The 16977-nt window shown below is 43.5% G+C and overlaps 1 protein-coding gene across 6 annotated transcripts in view; it reads left to right on the top strand.

Moving 5' to 3' along the window:
• The window catches only part of ZNF609 (zinc finger protein 609), a 228710-nt gene that overhangs the window by 24122 nt on the left and 187611 nt on the right, over positions 1–16977 (top strand). For 5 of the 6 annotated variants that reach the window (XM_051821854.2, XM_051821856.2, XM_051821853.2 and 2 more), the window contains exon 2: positions 6039–6912. The exons of the other annotated variant lie outside the window; for it this stretch is intronic. In XM_051821854.2, the coding sequence (XP_051677814.2) occupies positions 6166–6912 (747 nt within the window). In that variant the 5' untranslated portion in view covers positions 6039–6165. The remainder of the gene's footprint in view (positions 1–6038; positions 6913–16977) is intronic. 6 annotated transcript variants of the gene reach the window in all.

Raw genomic sequence — 16977 nt, forward strand, 5'->3', positions numbered from 1 at the left:
AGATAAAGAGAGGCAGAGAGAGCCCAGTTGGTTGCAACGGCCAGAGCTGCACTGATCTGAAGCCAGGAGCCAGGAGCTTCCTCAGGGTCTTCCCACGTGAGTGCAGGGACCCCGGGGACTTGGGCGATCTTCGAGTGCTTTCCCAGGGCATAGCAGAGAGCTGGTTCGGAAGAGGAGCAGCCGGGACTCAAACTGGTGCCCATATGGGATGCTGGCACTGCAGGCGGCAGCTTTACCTGCTACACCACAGCGCCAGCCCCAGCCCCAGTCATCTCTCTTTGAACCTCCAGGATGGTGACAGAGCTCTGGGTGGAGAGAAGAGTACTGTTTTTCTTGTTATATTTGAACACATGTAGGATCCAAATGCTTATGTCTTCTGGGCAAAGGTAGAGACCTCATGTGAAAACTGTTTTTCATTCTTAGCCTTCTTGAAGAGAAGGTTTGCTCATTTCTGAGGAAGAAGAAAGGTAGAATCTTTGCCCTCAGAGAAGCATTTAGTGACCTAAAATGTGTGATTTGAAAATGTACGAGTCTTTGGGCTGGGAAACTGAGGGATGCACTTGGGTTCCAACAGGAATTGGAATCTGAACCTCTGTTATGATGTGCTATTTTTAAGCATGAATACTTTTAAGTGAGTATAGGCTATGGAGAGTTCTTACATCGCCGGTCTTGGTCTCTAGCCCATATCTGTGCAGAGAGGGGTTTCATGGTGATTAGGTACAGAAGCAAAACACAGATGATATTGACAAATCATGGTGTTCAAATGATTAGAGTCTGGTGACTTGTGGTCCTCTTCTTCTTCTTCTCTCTCTCTTTTTTTTTAAGATTTGTTTATTTGAAAGTCAGAGTTACAGAGAGGCAGAGAGAAAGAAGTCTTCCATCTGCTGGTTCACAACCCAAATGGCTGCAACAGCCTGAGCTGGGCCGATCTGTAGCCAGGAGCCAGGAGCTTCTTTCCAGGTCTCCACATGGGTGCAGGGGCCACAGGACTTGGGCCATCTTCTATTGCTTTTCCAGGCCATAGCAGAGAGCTGGATCAGAAGAGGAGCAGCTGGGTCTTGAACGATATGGGCGCTGGCACTTTAGGTGGCCCCTCGTGGTCTGAAATAGGGAAGTAGAATATAATTAGACAGAAGGAGAAAAGAGAGGAAAGTATTCACAGGAGCTCTTGCACGGTATAATGCCTTGTGGTATCTGTATGATATTGGTTTTCCTGATTCTGCACTTTCTCTGCCATGGAAGCAAGAGGTCATTGCTTTTCATTTCCAGCTAGCATGTTAGTTACCCTACCTCCTGGGGTTAAACATCTCTGCAGTGACCTGTCAGAGAGTTGATTATTAGCTGTATAAGGCCAGGGATGCTGTAAGGAGCAGATGGGAAGTGGTTTGGCTGTTGCAGCTAGGCTGATTAAAGATTCCTTGGCAGTTTTACAGTGTGCCTTTGGAAATGTACCACCAAAGTTACTGTGAAGCCTGCAGACTTTGGAAAGCTGACTTTTTCTGAAAAGTTACCTGGTAGAAAAGTAGTGCTTATAAAACCCTTATACTCTCCAAAATAGGATAGGGGCTCTCTAAAATGACATTAGGACCACTAAAGATGGGTCTTCAGGATACTTTGTGCCCTGGTCATCCAGAAATTATTACTAGTTTTCTGGTAGGAAGAGAACTTTTTGATGGGTACTTTAGTAGAACTTTAGATTTGAAAAGGCCCTAGGCATGTCCAGAATAACCATATCACACATAGGGTAATCTTATCTATTTGCTTGACAGGTGATTATGCTTTGTCAGCTCAGATACTTCCAGTGGTGATGACATGGCTCCTTAAACATTGTGGGTGATTGCTGGAAATCTCATGTTATTAAATTTCTTCCCAAGTTAAACATCTGTCTTCTGTAACTTCTACTCACCGATCCTATTTCTGCTCTCAGCATTATAGAATAGCCTTCTCTTTGCCACATTGCAACCACCGTATATTTGAGGCTAACCAGCCTGTCTGCTTTTGGTGTTTTCCTTTCCAGACTAAGGAATCCTGGTTTCTAAGCCCTTCCTTCTTAGGAAATGGCCTTCCAGTTTTTTACTATACTGTGTTCTGTAGGTCATCCTTTTGTTTAACGAATGTCTCACTTAAGATGTGGAAATGAGTACAGATCATCAGTTGTTCTTTCCATCTCCATCCCCTTTTTCAGAAGACGCACAGTGTTTTAAAAATGTAATGGCAACATCATGTGCTTACTAGAAAAAACGAGTCAGAAAAACCAAAACAACAATTTGCCATCCCATGTGAAATTGGAAGAAGGAATTTGAGCAAGTGTCATCTTTGTAACTTAGGGCTTATCTTTCCTTGTTGATGTTAAGGCTGAACTTTTTTTTTTTTTTTTTTAAGATTTATTTATTTATTTGAAAGGGAGAATGAACAGAGAGAGAAGGAGAGACACGGAAAGCTCTTCCATCTGCGGGATCACTCCCCACATGGCTGCAGCAGCCAGAGTTGGGGCAGGCTGGAGCAGGAACCAGGAGCTTCATCTGGGTCTCATGTGGGAACAGGGGCCCAAAGACTTGGGCCATCGTCCACTGCTTTCCCAAGCACATTAGCAGAGAGCTGGATCATAAGTGAAGCAACTGGGACTTGAACCAGCACCCATTTGGGATGCTGGCACTGCAGGTGGTGGGCTTACCCACTATGTCACAGTGAAGGCCCCAAGTTTAGCTTTTTAAATTGATTTTGTTGAAAGTGTAGTGAACCTTTTCATTTTGCATGTAGGATCTTGTTCAGCTCAGGATGTTATTCATTTATTACATCTTTTGTTTTTTTGTTTTGTTTTTAAAGATTTATTTATTTATTTGAAAGAGTTAAACAGTTAGAAGGAGAGGCAGAGAGAAAGAAAGAGAGAGCGCTCTTCCACCTGCTGGTTCACTCCCCAGCTGCAATGGCCAGAGCTGCACTGATTTGAAGCCAGGAGCCGGGAGCTCATGTGGGTGCAGGTGCCCAAGCACTTGGATCATCTTCTGTGCTTTCCCAGACCATAGCAGAGAGCCAGATCAGAAGTGGAGCAGCCAGGTCTGCATCTGGCGTCCATATCAGATGCTGGCACTGCAGGTGGCAGCTTAACACACTAGAGGCCAGCCCCTTATTATATCTTTGATAAGTCACTTTCCTTTTGTTTGTTCCCGTCTCATCCATTTCCCTTCAGTGGTATTCAGTGCTGTGTCTATCCGTTTCCTTCACTGTTCTCTTTTCACTCTCCTCTTCCTTTGCATTCTGGAAAAAGCTTACATTTTCTTGTAATTCACTGATTCATTTTTCAGAGTTAAAAGTTTTGTGCTTTTTGGATTTATGTATGAATTTTAGCTGATGTTGCATTTTTCCTTTCTCTGCATCTTTGTTTAAAAATTTTATATCCTTTTGTCATTTCAACCAAATTATGTCTTTTCATTTCAGCCTTTTATCTTTTTAATTCTGTCTCTTCCTTATTGGCATGTTTTGCCAGTACAGTAGCTAAGCACTAACTGTTAGTTTTTGTTATAATTTATTTTTTTATTTGAAAGGCAGAGTGACAGAGAACAAAAGAGATCTTCCATCTGCTGGTTTATTCTCTAAATGTGTGTAACAGGCAGGCTTAGGCCAGGCCAAAGCCAGGAGTCAAGGAGCCAGAATTCCATCTGTGTTTCCCGCATGAGTGACAGGAACCCAGGTACTTCCGCCATCATCTGTTGCCTCCCAGGCTCATTAAGAGGAAGTTGAATCAAGCCCGAAGTAGCCAGGACTTGAACATCCCATGTGGGATGCAGGTGTCTCAGGTAGCAGCTTAACCCACTGCTCCACCAGCCCTCTCTTTTGATATGTTTAAATGCTTTCCTTTATTCCTCTGGAGGGCTTTCTTTATCATCTTTTCTAGAAGAAAGCCTTTTGACTCCAAGGGAATGTTTTGTGTTTCCAAGGGTAAACAACATGGCATTATTCTAATGGTTAAATTATGTACTGATGGCAGTATAGCTCTGAAGCGTTGGTGGTCAGCCTTAGTTAAAGTGGGTTATGCTCTAAGCCTAGCTACAATTGCAGACATTGCATGGGTGATAAATTATGATGTGGGGAAGAACTGTGCTCCAATAATTCTCTGTAGTGGAGATTGAGTTGGCATTCCTTTTCCCAAAAATGTCCTCTGCCCTTTACAACAAAATTATTTTCAGTACCGTGTTCCACTGCCTATTCGCTATTTTATTTGCTGCTGTATTTCCAGGACCTAATTTAATGTCTGCCACACAGTAGGCAAGAAATAAATTTCAAATGAATAAACAAACATCTACTACACAACTCTTTCATGGAGACCAAGTCTTCTTGTATAGTGCTGAGAATTCCAAACAGTTTACTTAAATTTCCTCAGGATCCTAGATCATTTCCAAAAGTGCCATGTCTCTGACTCTTCAGGCTTGTGTTGCCTTTCTTTTGTGGGCAACATTTTTTTTTCTTAGTTCCTACATCATGTTTCCCCTGCACATACTTTTTGCTAATCCTTTATGAAGTATTGATGTGACTTGACGTTTGCTAATAAACAGTAGTTGGTGCATTTGGTACTAAGCTTTCTACTTGGGAAATGGATGTATTTTACTTTCAGGTCTACAGCTAAGTGGCAGATTAATGTGCATACCGCTCTCTTAAATCTCAATTGCTAGTAGGCATTCAACTGGCACAGCTTTCCTCTCTTGGGATGCCATCTTTTCTTGCCCCTGCACCCTAGTTGACATTGTTCTAAGGGAGTAGGTAAAAAAGTACTGTCTTCTCTCTGTCCTATCTGTAACATTTACCTGTTAGATATCCACTTTGCAGAGTACATTGTGACACCACTCTTTGGCTCTTTCTACCCAGTTATCTTAGGAAAGTTATTCTCTAAATGTATATAGAAGGCTGGTGGATAGAGGGGTAAGCAAGAGTGAAACTTGACTTTATCATAAGAAATACCTGATTGTGTGTGTTGACTGGCAGATTTTCTAGATGATACAGCCCACAGGTCTCCCGAGTCAGGAGACAGTGTACTGATATAAATTGCCCTTTAATACTCTCCTCCCTCCCTCCTTTTTAAGCTGATCTCTGCTTTATGTGGTGTGAGGCACTGATGGTCGTCAGTCCAGTGCCATCAATCTTACAGACGTGCAGGAGATAGGAATGTGCTCTTGCTCTTTCGTTCTCTCTGCCTCTCAAATAAAGAAAGAAAGAAATACAAGCTGAAAAAAGTGGAGAGTTATCCCATGTCCTGGTTTTTTTGTGGCATCTAGTTTTTGGTAAGCACTCTTTTCCTTTTCTGTGTCTTTGTACATATTCTAGTGGGACATGGCAAAGACCAGATGTAATTTGAAACCTGGAGTTTGATAAGGCTGATTTAATTTTAAAGACTTGAGTTAATTGATTGAGTCTGCTCTGAGAATAGTCTCTTCTAGTCTTTGCCCCTTCTCCTGAAGCTGCATTTTCCCTGGTTCTGCTGGCTTTTCTGTTTTATTTAACCCTAATAGGACTCCCCCTAACCACCACCACGATAGCAGAATCACAAAGAAGTCTATCCTTTTTTTTTTTTTTTAAATAGGGTCATGCCCTTCTTAGAGGGCTTTTAAAGCTTTGCTAGATCGTGTTCTGAGTCTCTGATAATCAAGAAGCAAAGAGAAAGAGGGTTTGGGTAAAATTATGCTAGAGCTTGAATCTGTGATAAGCCAGGACCTGTTCAGAATGAGAGGATTGCCAACTGGCAATGGTAGTAAAACTAAGTCTCAGAAAGGGGAAGCTAACTTTAGAGGACTCCTAGTTAAGACTTACCACAGAATCTCTGGGCAATTGAAAATAGTGTATTCTCCCCTGGGGAGACGGAGTGGGAATTAACCTTTCCCTAGGTCCTGTGTGACTTGGTTAGAAATACAATCGAACCTGTTTGTCTTGTCCATTGTGATGTGATAGCTACATAGGAAGGGTCTGTTTTGTGTGGGAGTTTGTTTCAGGCTGTCTCCTTGCCTGTATTGTTTCCTTTAACAGCTTTTTAAATTTTCTTTTTCCAGCAATGATGTTGTCCACTGGGCATGTACTGACCAATGTGGCAGGTCTGAGAACATAGCTGAAGCTGAAAATAGGAAAGCTGGGGGCAAGGAAGAGCCTTGAATCTTGAGGTGGGACGTTGACTCTAAGATGTCCTTGAGCAGTGGAGCCTCCGGAGGGAAAGGAGTGGATGCAAACCCGGTTGAGACATACGACAGTGGGGATGAATGGGACATTGGAGTAGGGAATCTCATCATTGACCTGGACGCCGATCTGGAAAAGGACCAGCAGAAACTGGAAATGTCAGGCTCAAAGGAGGTGGGGATACCAGCTCCCAATGCTGTGGCCACACTACCAGACAACATCAAGTTTGTGACCCCAGTGCCAGGTCCTCAAGGGAAGGAAGGCAAATCAAAATCCAAAAGGAATAAGAGTGGCAAAGACACTAACAAACCCACTCCAGGGACTTCCTTGTTCACTCCAAGTGAGGGGGCAGCTAGCAAGAAAGAGGTGCAGGGGCGCTCAGCAGATGGTGCCAATGCAGGAGGTCTGGTTGCTGCTATTGCTCCCAAGGGCTCAGAGAAGGCGACTAAGGCGTCCCGCAGTGTAGCCGGCTCCAAAAAGGAGAAGGAGAACAGTTCGTCTAAGAGCAAGAAGGAGAGAAGCGAAGGAGTGGGGACTTGTTCAGAAAAGGATCCTGGGGTCCTCCAGCCAGTTTCCTTAGGAGGACGGGGTGGTCAGTATGATGGAAGTGCAGGGGTGGATACAGGAGCTGTGGAGCCACTTGGGAGTATAGCTATTGAGCCTGGGGCAGCGCTCAATCCTTTGGGAGCTAAACCGGAGCCAGAGGAAGGGGAGAATGAGTGTCGCCCGCTAAAGAAAGTCAAGTCTGAAAAGGTAAGAGGTGGCCAGATCTGGCTGCCCACTGCCAGTCAGAACTGCCCTGGACTAACCACCAAATGCTATGTGTACTCTGTGGGAGGCTCATTAGTTTGTGGGTAATGACCAATTACAAGGTCAGAGCAGCTGGTAATGATAATGTGGTTTTGTTCCAAATTAGAGGATTCCCTGCTGACTCATTTGCAGCAGGTCTGGACATTTTGGAAAAGGATATCTGTTGTTGGGGGTAGCTACTTGGGAGAATGAATTTTCTGTAGTCTGAGTGGAGATCCTGTCCTACCTCAGACACTTGTTGCTGGAGGATGGCATGAAATCTTTATGTGGGTCACAGCTTGACTGGCATTTCATCATCAGAGTCGTAATTGTTGATAAAGTTAATAAGCTTTTGGTTAAATGTATAGGTTGTGTGCTCTTGTTAATGGGATAAATGGTGCTGCTGGCTCTCTGGAAGATGAAAGGTTAATTAAGATTCATGGGGTATCTCTTCAGTATTCTCTTGGTGATACCAAGAGCAAAGGGACACAGGTAAGCAAGGGGCAGGAGGTAATAACTGTACCATGAGGTGCTGAACGAGGCCTTAGGAGTTAATGTTTTGGCTATGAAAGTTTGGCCTAGAAAGAGATTCTTTGGCCACTAAAGTTGTAGTTCTTTGGCAGGTATCTCCTGCAGCTATTGGGAATCAAAGTTTCCTTGAGGTTCTATCGCTGCCAAATAGTATAATGATACCTTGCCTTCTGCTTGACTTGGGAAGATGAGTGACTGCAGTCCCATGAGGTGTTAGGACTGAGTCCCTACTCTGGGGAGATGATACTTGGTGTTTCAGGAGCTTGTGGGGCTGGAGTAAAGTAGATGTGAGTTTAGGGTCAGCACTGGCTGCCTTAAACTTCAGCAGTTGACAGTTTCCTACAGAGCTGCTGTCCTGGTGATGAGCTATTCATTGGCCCTCGATTTTCTGCTCTGTGCTCTGCTAACCCTGTACTTTCAGCTGATCCCAGCAGATGCAGTATAAATTGATTTATCTGTGATTACATCAGATGCAGCAGGGAATGCCTATTTCCATATATAAGTGTTAATAATAAATAAAGACCGGATGTGTATGTTTGGGTGGGGGTATCCTCTTAGTGCCTGAATTTTAGTGGTAGCCTCTGGCACATCTGTAGCTTTTAGTAACATCTGGGCTCCTCTGGTAACAGAGCTGTGAATTTCTTCCACTAATAACACAATGGCTCATTCCCATTTACCAGTGGCAGCTGCCAGAGAGGCAGCCTGTGTTTAGGTGGCAGATGCTATAGTCCACCTCAGCAGAGTCAAGTTCCAGCTGGTACTGGCATGGCTCATCTTGTGCTGGCTGTGATTTGCTATTTTCTCTGGGGTACAGATGGATAATACTGTTTTAAAGAGGCCTAAGAGCACTAGAAGTTCTTGCTTCTGTTCCAGGCCCATTAGACTGTTCCCTACATCTGGCTTCAGGAATTCTGTCTGATATCTGTGTTCATAATCATTACTCTTCCTGTCCTGAAAAGTGTTTGTGAGGGTATTCTTCATTTTCTTTTCTGTTTAGTGTACCTCAAGCATGTTGCAAGTCTTCTAAGCCTGCTAGTAGTCTGTGAGTGAAAGGATTAATATTGCGTAGCTTCATATTGGGTTTAAGTCTAAATGTCCACAGTTGGCTCCAACAAAGAAGCAAATGGAAACCATTTCCTCTCAGATGTGTTCAGGGACTAGTTGGCTGACTGCCCTTCAGATTATAATTGGACTGTGTATTTAAGGTAAGAATATACGTTGGTGCCAAGGAGTTTTGCCCCCTAATAATAGAGTTTTCCTGTAAGACTTGCTTCTCAGGGAGACTGAGAATAGGACAGCAAAATGAGAGAGAAACTGCTTCAGTGTTTGAAATAATGATAAAATTAATAAGAAGTACTTTTAGAAGCAGAAAATTTGTTGTGCAGTTGGATGTTACAAAGAGCCTGCTTTTTCAATTCCTTCCCCTGTTCCCTCAACCCTTTTAGAAAGTCTGGTTCTGGGGGTGACTTACCATATTGCCTTTGGCCAATGAAATAAATAATTATTTAAGTGTTTGGAAGTTGCTAGGAGATGAAAACACACTGTAGGGAGAGAGCATTCTGGAAGTTAAGGAGGGGAAGAGGCAAATGAAAGAAAGTCAGGAACCTGTCAGTAGAGCAGATAACCTGAGGGTTTGGGGCATAGTAGGTGTTCAGACAGTGTGTGATGATTAGTACTATGGTTTTAAGTCAAGTCTTTGAAAACCTCTCTAAGATTCTGCTTCTGAGATATGGGCTTGCCTATGGTCTAACTGGTTTGGAATGTTCCTTCTGTGTAAGGACAACCAGCAGAACCAAAACAGCAAAACAGATGTTTTGATATAATCTAAGAATCGCAAACTCTTAAGCTGGGAACTGTCATGAAGAGGGAAAACTCATAAAGTTTGGAAAGTGTCTTGACTGGAGTCTTTTCTCCCCATGGAAATAGGAGAGAAGACAATGGAGTCTGAGGTTCAGTTGTCACACGTTAACCACTAGCTAATGAGGGAGATTTGAATATTCAAATTTTGTACCTTAGGGCCTTCTCTGTCATCTAGGTATGGATCTCAGGCTGTGGGTGAGGACTTCCTTCCTTCCTTCCTTCCTTCCTTCCTTCCTTCCTTCCTTCCTTCCTTCCTTCCTTCTTTAAAGATTTATTTATTTATTTGAAAGATTTAACACAGAGAGACAAGGAGAGGCAGAGAGAGAGACATCTTCCATTCTGCTGGTTCACTCCCCAATTGGCTGCAACAGCTAGAGCTGCAACGATCTGAAGCCAGGAGCCAGGAGCTTCCTCCAGGTCTCCCATGTGGATGCAGGGGCCCAAGGACTTGGGCCTTCTTCTACAGTTTTCCCAGGCCATAGCAGAGAGCCGGATCGGAAGTGGAGCAGCCAAGTCTCGAATCAGCACCCATGTGGGATGAGGCTTTACCCGCCATGGCCCCACGCCAGCCCCTGAAGGCATTTTCTGTTGGCCAAGGGTGTGAATTTCTGATTATGGGGTCCCACTTGTGCTCCACTGCCCTTCTGGCAGGTGTACTGTGTTTCCCAGAGTTCTGGGGGAGACCAGAGATGGCTCTTAGCAGATGCTGCTGCCCTGAATTGTTGCTGAACACTCCTGCCTCCTGCTTCCTGCCCGCTGAAGAGATGGGGGAGGGAATGTTGAGGAATAAACAAGACAGAGCCTTCCGGCTCCTGCCTGTTCCCTTGCCTTTGGTTTGATTGATAGGTTGTTAAGTTAAGGATGGAAAGGGAGGTGGCGAGGAGGGAGGGCGCCTGTCTGAGTGTCCTGAGTTTAGTGCTTGTGTCGCCACTCTGACAGGCAAGAAAAAAGGCATTTACAAATCACAGACAGCAGTGATCTATCTGTGCTGCTCTGTCACAGCTTATGACCAGCCGTTTAAGGTGAGATCCCCTTTTTCTGTTTTCCAAATCATATAAGGTGACCAGTAGGCTCTAGGGGCTCAAGAATCTAGAAATCTGCAACTAGAAGCTCCCCCTGGTTTCTCTTCAGTGCTGCTTTTGATCTTGCAAGCTAGGAACACTGCGCTCTGCTTTCCCCATGTTTGTGTCAGCTCTATGGCTTTCAGAATGTTTCCTATGTGTACTACTTCCTCATTAGTTTAGGATACAAAGAAAGCAATTAAATGTGTTCTTTGCTCTTTCACCTTCTGATCATGTGTGTTATCATGTCCTGTGTTCTAAGAGCATCTTCCTTTGCCCTTGGTTTTTATTTATGTCCTATTTTATGCCTTCCAGCTCATTTTTCTTGTGTTGCAATCTCTTGTTGCCCAACCAAGGTCAGGTCTCTTTTATTCCTTCGCATCCAAGGCTTCCTTTCTTAATGCTGTCATCCTTGCTAGCTGTTCTTTCTCAGCTATTGATGGCAAGGTAGTCAGTCTTGCTTCTCAAAGCCGAATACCCTCAAGCAGTTTCCTTCATGGAAAAAATAAAACAAGTTGATATTTATATGGAACAGAGTCACATTCTCTATAAATTATTTTTTTCATTCAGCAACTCTGTTTTCCTTTTGTGTATTGTAATTCAAGGAATGCCCAGAAAAAGATTCGTCTTGTCCGGTTTCCTCAATTTTTTAATGGAGGAAACTTAAAACCAAGGAAGTTATGTGATTTTTGCCAGTGTCTTACATGTTGTCAGTTGCAAAGCCAAATTCAGAAGTCAGATTTCTGGATACTCAAATTTTTTTTTTGAGATTTATTTTTATTTATTCTAAAGGCAGAGTTACAAAGAGAGAGAGTCAGAGACAGAGATAGATCTTCTATCCACTGGTTCACTCCTCAAATGGCTATAACAGCCAGCGCTGGGCCTGGCCTAAGCCAAGAGACCAGAACTCCATCTGGGTCTCCTGTGTGAGTCGCAGGAGTCCAAGTACTTAGGCCATCTGCTGCTGCTTTCCCACATGTATTATAATCTACAGAGCTGGATTGGCAGTGGAGCATCTGGGACTCAAACTGCCTTTCATGTGGGATATTGATGTTACTGGTGGCAGCTTAACCCTCTGTGCCACAATGCCACCTGGACACCCAGCTCTTACAGCATGTTGTTACTCTGGGTTTCGTTTCGTTTCTTTCTTTTCCTTCATCCCTCCCTCCCTCTTTCTTTTTAATATTTATTTATTTATTTGAAAGGCAGACGGTGTTACAGAGAGAAAAAAGGGAGCGCGAGAGAGAGAGAGAGAGTCTTCCATCCACTGGTTCACTCCCCAAATGGCCGCAATGACTGGGATTGGGCTGATCTGGAGCCAGGAGCCTCCTCCTAATCTCCCACGTGGGTGCAGGAGCTCAAGCACCCAGGCCATCCATCCTCTGCTGCCCTCCCAGGCACATTAGCAGGGAGCTGGACTGGAAGTCGAGTGGCCAGGACTCAAACTTCTATACCACAGTCCTCTTTTTTTTTTTTTTTTTTCTTTTAGCAATGCACTCCTTTTTTTTTTTTTTTTTTTTTTAAACCATTTATTTATTTGAAAGGCAGAGAGACAGAGGAGAGACCAGAAGAGATCTTTCAAATCCACTGGTTCACTCTCTAAATGCCTACATCAGTCAGGAGCCAAGAATTCAGTCTGGGGATCCCAACTACTTGAGCTATCACCTGCTGCCTCCCAGGGTGGGTATTATCGGGAAACTGGAGTGGAGAGTGGAGCTGGAACTGGAAGCCAAGCACCCCATATGGGACATGGGTGTCACAAGTTGCAGCATAACCAGTATGGCACTTGACCCATCCCCATTCACTTCCATTATGTTCTTAACTTGAAAAGCAGGGAGACAGAGGGATCACCCATTCACTAATTACTCCCCAAATGCCTGTAGTAGCCAGGTCTGGGCCAAGCTGAAGCCAGAAGCTGTAACTCAATTTGTGTCTGCCACCTGGGTGGCAGGGTCCCGGTTACTTGATATATATCACCTGTTGTCACCCAGGGTGTACTGAAGTAGGAAACTGCAGTAGAACAGGGCTGGAACTCAAGCCCAGGCATTCTGACAAGGGATATGGGTGTTTCAGTTAGTGACCAAACACTCACACACCCTCCCCTCCCCATTTAGTACCTTAAATTAGTGCATTCTAGATTTCAGGTGTTGTACTTGATGCTGGGTTTACACACTGGTGAATAAAACAGATGTGGTCTCTGCTTTTTGAGGAACTTGCAGCTTGTAAGCTAGAGCAGAGTTTCTGAAAATGCGTTCCATAAAGTCATCATATCACCCAGATATCAAAAATGAGAGTCCTTGGACCCTACCCTAGATCTTCTAAATAAGTTTTGGGAATAAGGGCTCAGAAAACCTGTACTTCCAGAAGTCTCTAAAGTTAATTGCTAGATTCATTAAAGTGAATTTATTTTACAAGGCAGGCATTGGGGGGCCATCCTAGTTTAAAGCACCAGCCTGCTAAACTTAAATTTCACATCAACTTTTATGTATGACTTAGTGGTTAAGAATGTAAGCTGTGGATCCAGACTATCTGAGTTTACATTCCCAGCTCTGCCGTTTGTTTGTTAACTGAGTGTTCTTGACCAAGTTACTTAACTGCTCTGCCTCATTTTTCTCATCTGCAAAATGAGGAAAGCAATGATACCTACACAAGGTTGTTGTGAGATTCAATTGATAGTAAGCTAATAAAATAAGCAGTGCCTGGCACATAGAAAGCACTGGGTAAATATTAGAAAACATGATTTGAGTTGAAATATATCTCATTCTGCCCTGGGCAATAAGGGACCGAAATACAACAGCATGCAGGAAGCCCAGATGAATAAACATGTTGGCTAAGACTTTCAGCACTAGGCTCAGAAGTAGTTCCAAACCCAGATTGGGAAATTTGCATGCTGGTGATGTGTTTGGAAGACCCTGATACTTAAGCTGGTGGGGGAGAAAAGACCAGGAATTGGTTTCAGGGGATATTGAAGTAGCCTATTGGATTTCAGATTTCCTGTGAATTGAGTTTTCCTTTTGGCTGTATCCCTGGTGTGAGGCTGGGTATGTTGGATGGATGTTACCTTGGCTTTGCCAGTATATGCATTCTCATGGATGCTGGAAGAGCACTAAATGTTTTTGTTTCTACATGAGAGTGCATGGAAAATCTAAGTCCTAGTCCTTAATCTTCCTCTCCCAGTGTGAACTTGTGTTTTTGCCATTTGGGTATAAGAGCTTTTACCAGCAGAGCTTATCCAGAGAGGCAGCAGGGCTTGGGCTTTAAGGCTGAGGTGGCAGTAACATACACAGCTGAGATCTGCCACTGCTGGCTGGCTGAGCCCTCCTCTCTGTGGTTTTCACTCTTCAAGCCATGCTTGAGTAACCCGCCTCCAGAGCTGCTGACAGGGCCGTGTTCAGAGGCCTCGGAAATTACACTGTTCATTTCCTTATCATCCCCTGACCTGCAGTGCAGAGCCTTCTGGTGCGGGAACAAGGCAGAAAAAATCCAGACGGCTCCCAGCCAGCATGTGTCAAGAGCTACAAAGAAGGAAATTGGACTTGCTCACTTGAAAACCATGGGGTTAGGCTTTGATTTTTGGTTCCTGCAGAGAGTTATTTGTGTGTGTGAGCATGCTCTATCTGTATATGTATAGAATGAATCTGTGCATGGCAAAGATGTGGAGGAGGAGCATGTGAAAGTAGAGAGCAGAGGGAAGATTGCTTTTCTCTTCAGTTAATTTCCCAGTTGTACCATTGGGATGGGCCTGGATGCATTAGCATCAGGAAGGTGCCAGACCATATTAATATTTTAAAATATATTTCTCTCAGTACAGTTTAGTCATGGTTGAGAGCACCCACACAAGAAGCTTCCCTGGCCTGGCAGGGGAGACATTTTAACAAATCCTATTCCTCCTAGATGACATCTGACATAGTCACTATTTAAGCCACCTAGGAAAGTATAGACTTTGGGTTAGTCTTGGGTCAGAGCATAGTGTGGTAAGAGAGACTGGAGGAATTTAGAGCATTTTGGTATTTTTATTTATAGGGCAAATCTATCCTAAGAGCCCATCTTTATTTGGGGGGATGGTATTACAAAACAATGTATTTTTTCTTTTGCCACCTCTCTTGCACTAGGAAGTCCACAGGAAAGACTTGTCAAGCTGGGGAAACAAAATATGGATGGAGGTTTTGGGAGTAAAATTTACACACACGGTGTTCCTATTTTTACTTTTTTTGGATTTCCACTCTTTTAATGTCACTGGTGCCATTGGAGCCTTTATGAAGTGGAGGGTGATTAAGCCAGGGAGAGGAAGAGACTGCTTAGCTTTCAGACCCTGAAGGTGTTTTTAAACTCTTTCATATTGAAAGTGTGTTCCCGTGAGATGGTAGCGGAGGAGGTGATAGCTAACGTGAGAGGGGGTTAGTTTCTTTTTTCCCTTCTTTTAAGCAGTGGGCCCTTAGCAGCAGCAGCAGCAGCAGCAGTTTTTGAGAACTTGTTAAAAATGCTAATTTCAGAATTCATCCTGGGCTTCAAAATTATAAAATCTAGGCTTGAGACCCAGAAATGTGCATTTCAAATCGTGGTAGCACCCTATAATTTGTAAAGGTTGAAGAATGCCATAGGCCCACTTAATAGTGAAAATAAAATTTACCAAACACTTTAAGAGAGAAAAAATAACCCTGGATGGTAGGTATTTTTTTTTTAAATCTTTGAGTGATGTTTGGATATATCTTTTTTCTTTGTGTACAAATGGATGGAACCTAAAATTGGAAGGACTACTTGAGGGTTTGGATTTTGAGAGCAGAAGCGATATTAAATTATTTAATCTTGCTAAGCCTCATTTTCCTTATCTATAACAAATAAATAATAGTAGAAACTCATAGGGTTATTGTGAGGACTAAAAGAGATAAAGAAGGTTAAGCACTCAGCACAGTGCCTCCCATGTGGCACGTGTACTCAGTAAATGTCAGCTCTTGCTGATGTTATTGTTCTTAGCTATGAGGTGCAAGGCCATTGTGAGATTAGGGAGAAAGTGTGTCCTTAGAGATTTTAAAGAGGTAAGTCCCCTCCCCCCCAAGGCTTTGGAAAATAATGAATTTATGTTAGCTAATATTCCAGCTCTTATTGATTTCCAAAAATGCTTGAGATTGATTCAGAGCATTTGGAGCCAATTTAGGTTAGAGTTTTATTGTTTGATTGATTAGTTGGTTTGGAAGTGTTTGTTGGACCCCATTTGGTAGAAGACAGATCTTTGCTTAAAGAACCACAGCTCTTGCTTCACAGTTTTCTGTTAAAGTCAGTTTCTTTGGTATTTAACCAGCTCCTTCAGAATTATTTTCCTAAGGATTGAAATGAAGATAATATGATTGTTTTGCTTTAGGAAGTTGTATTTTTTTTCTTTGCTAATCCCTGTAGAGTGGAGACTTTAGCCTTTTGAAGGGATTAGCAAAGGTAACCTGAACTGTCAGAAGAATGAGGATTAGATATTTCTTTTTTGTGAACTTGTCACTAGCTGCAGGAAAGGGAGAAAAAGGCAGTTGTTAGGTTTTTTTGGAGGTGGTCAGTTTTCAACTAAAAACGTTTGTTGTCTAGTGAGAGAATTCAGTTTGTGTGCCTGTGTCTGAACAATTTAAGACCACTGAGTTACAGCCATAGCAGCAAAATACTAGAACACATTTTCATGAGCTTTCTGGGGCTCTGTTTTTGTTTAGTGATGGTTTCTTACTCAGCTCAAAATTGTTATTTCTTGGTTGATATATTCCTTTGAAAGTCAAATACTTAGCATTGCACTGACTCAAACTTTAATGAAAGGTAGAGAGTGTTGGGACTGGTGCTGTGGCTCACTAGGCTAATCCTCCGCCTGCGGCGCCGGCATCCCTTATGGGTGCCGGGTTCTAGTCCCGGTTGCTCCTCTTCCAGTCCAGCTCTCTGCTGTGGCCCGGGAAGGCAGTGGAGGATGGCCCAAGTCCTTGGGCCCTGCACCTGCATGGGAGACCAGGAGGAAGCACCTGGCTCCTGGCTTCGGATCGGCGCAGCTCCAGCCGTAGTGGCCATTTGGGGTGTGAACCAGTGGAAGGAAGACCTTTCTCTCTGTTTCTCTCTCTCTCACTGTCTTTAATTCTACCTGTAAAATAAATTAAAAAAAAAAAAAAGATAGTGTTGTAGAAGGGTGTCCATATTCATCATACTCAGCACCAGTAGAAGTAGCATGAGATTAGAGAAATTAACATTGAGGCTACGGAGTTTCTTGGTACTGAGACTTCTCAGCCTAGAGTGCTTTTAAGAATCACTTCCTGAGATTTTACAAAGCACAAGTGCCTTACTTAAGTAAAATCTTTGAAGCCGGGCACCAAGCTTTGCTTTGTTTTGTTTTGTTTTAAAGTTTAGCTGTTGTGAGCAGGCCTGCTTGGGATGCCTGCATCTCATATCAGAGTCCCTGGTTTCAAGTCCTGGTTTGGTTCCTGATTCCAGCTTCCTGTTAGTGTCCACCCTGGGAGGCAGCAGGTAATGGCCCAAGTAGTTGGGTTCCTGCCACCCAAGTGGAGATTGGGATTGAGTTCCTGGCTCTTGGCTTTATTTTGGCCCAGTTTCAGCTATT

The sequence above is a fragment of the Oryctolagus cuniculus genome, chromosome 12 (genome assembly GCF_964237555.1).
Source record: "Oryctolagus cuniculus chromosome 12, mOryCun1.1, whole genome shotgun sequence".
NCBI classification, from domain to species: Eukaryota; Metazoa; Chordata; class Mammalia; order Lagomorpha; family Leporidae; genus Oryctolagus; species Oryctolagus cuniculus.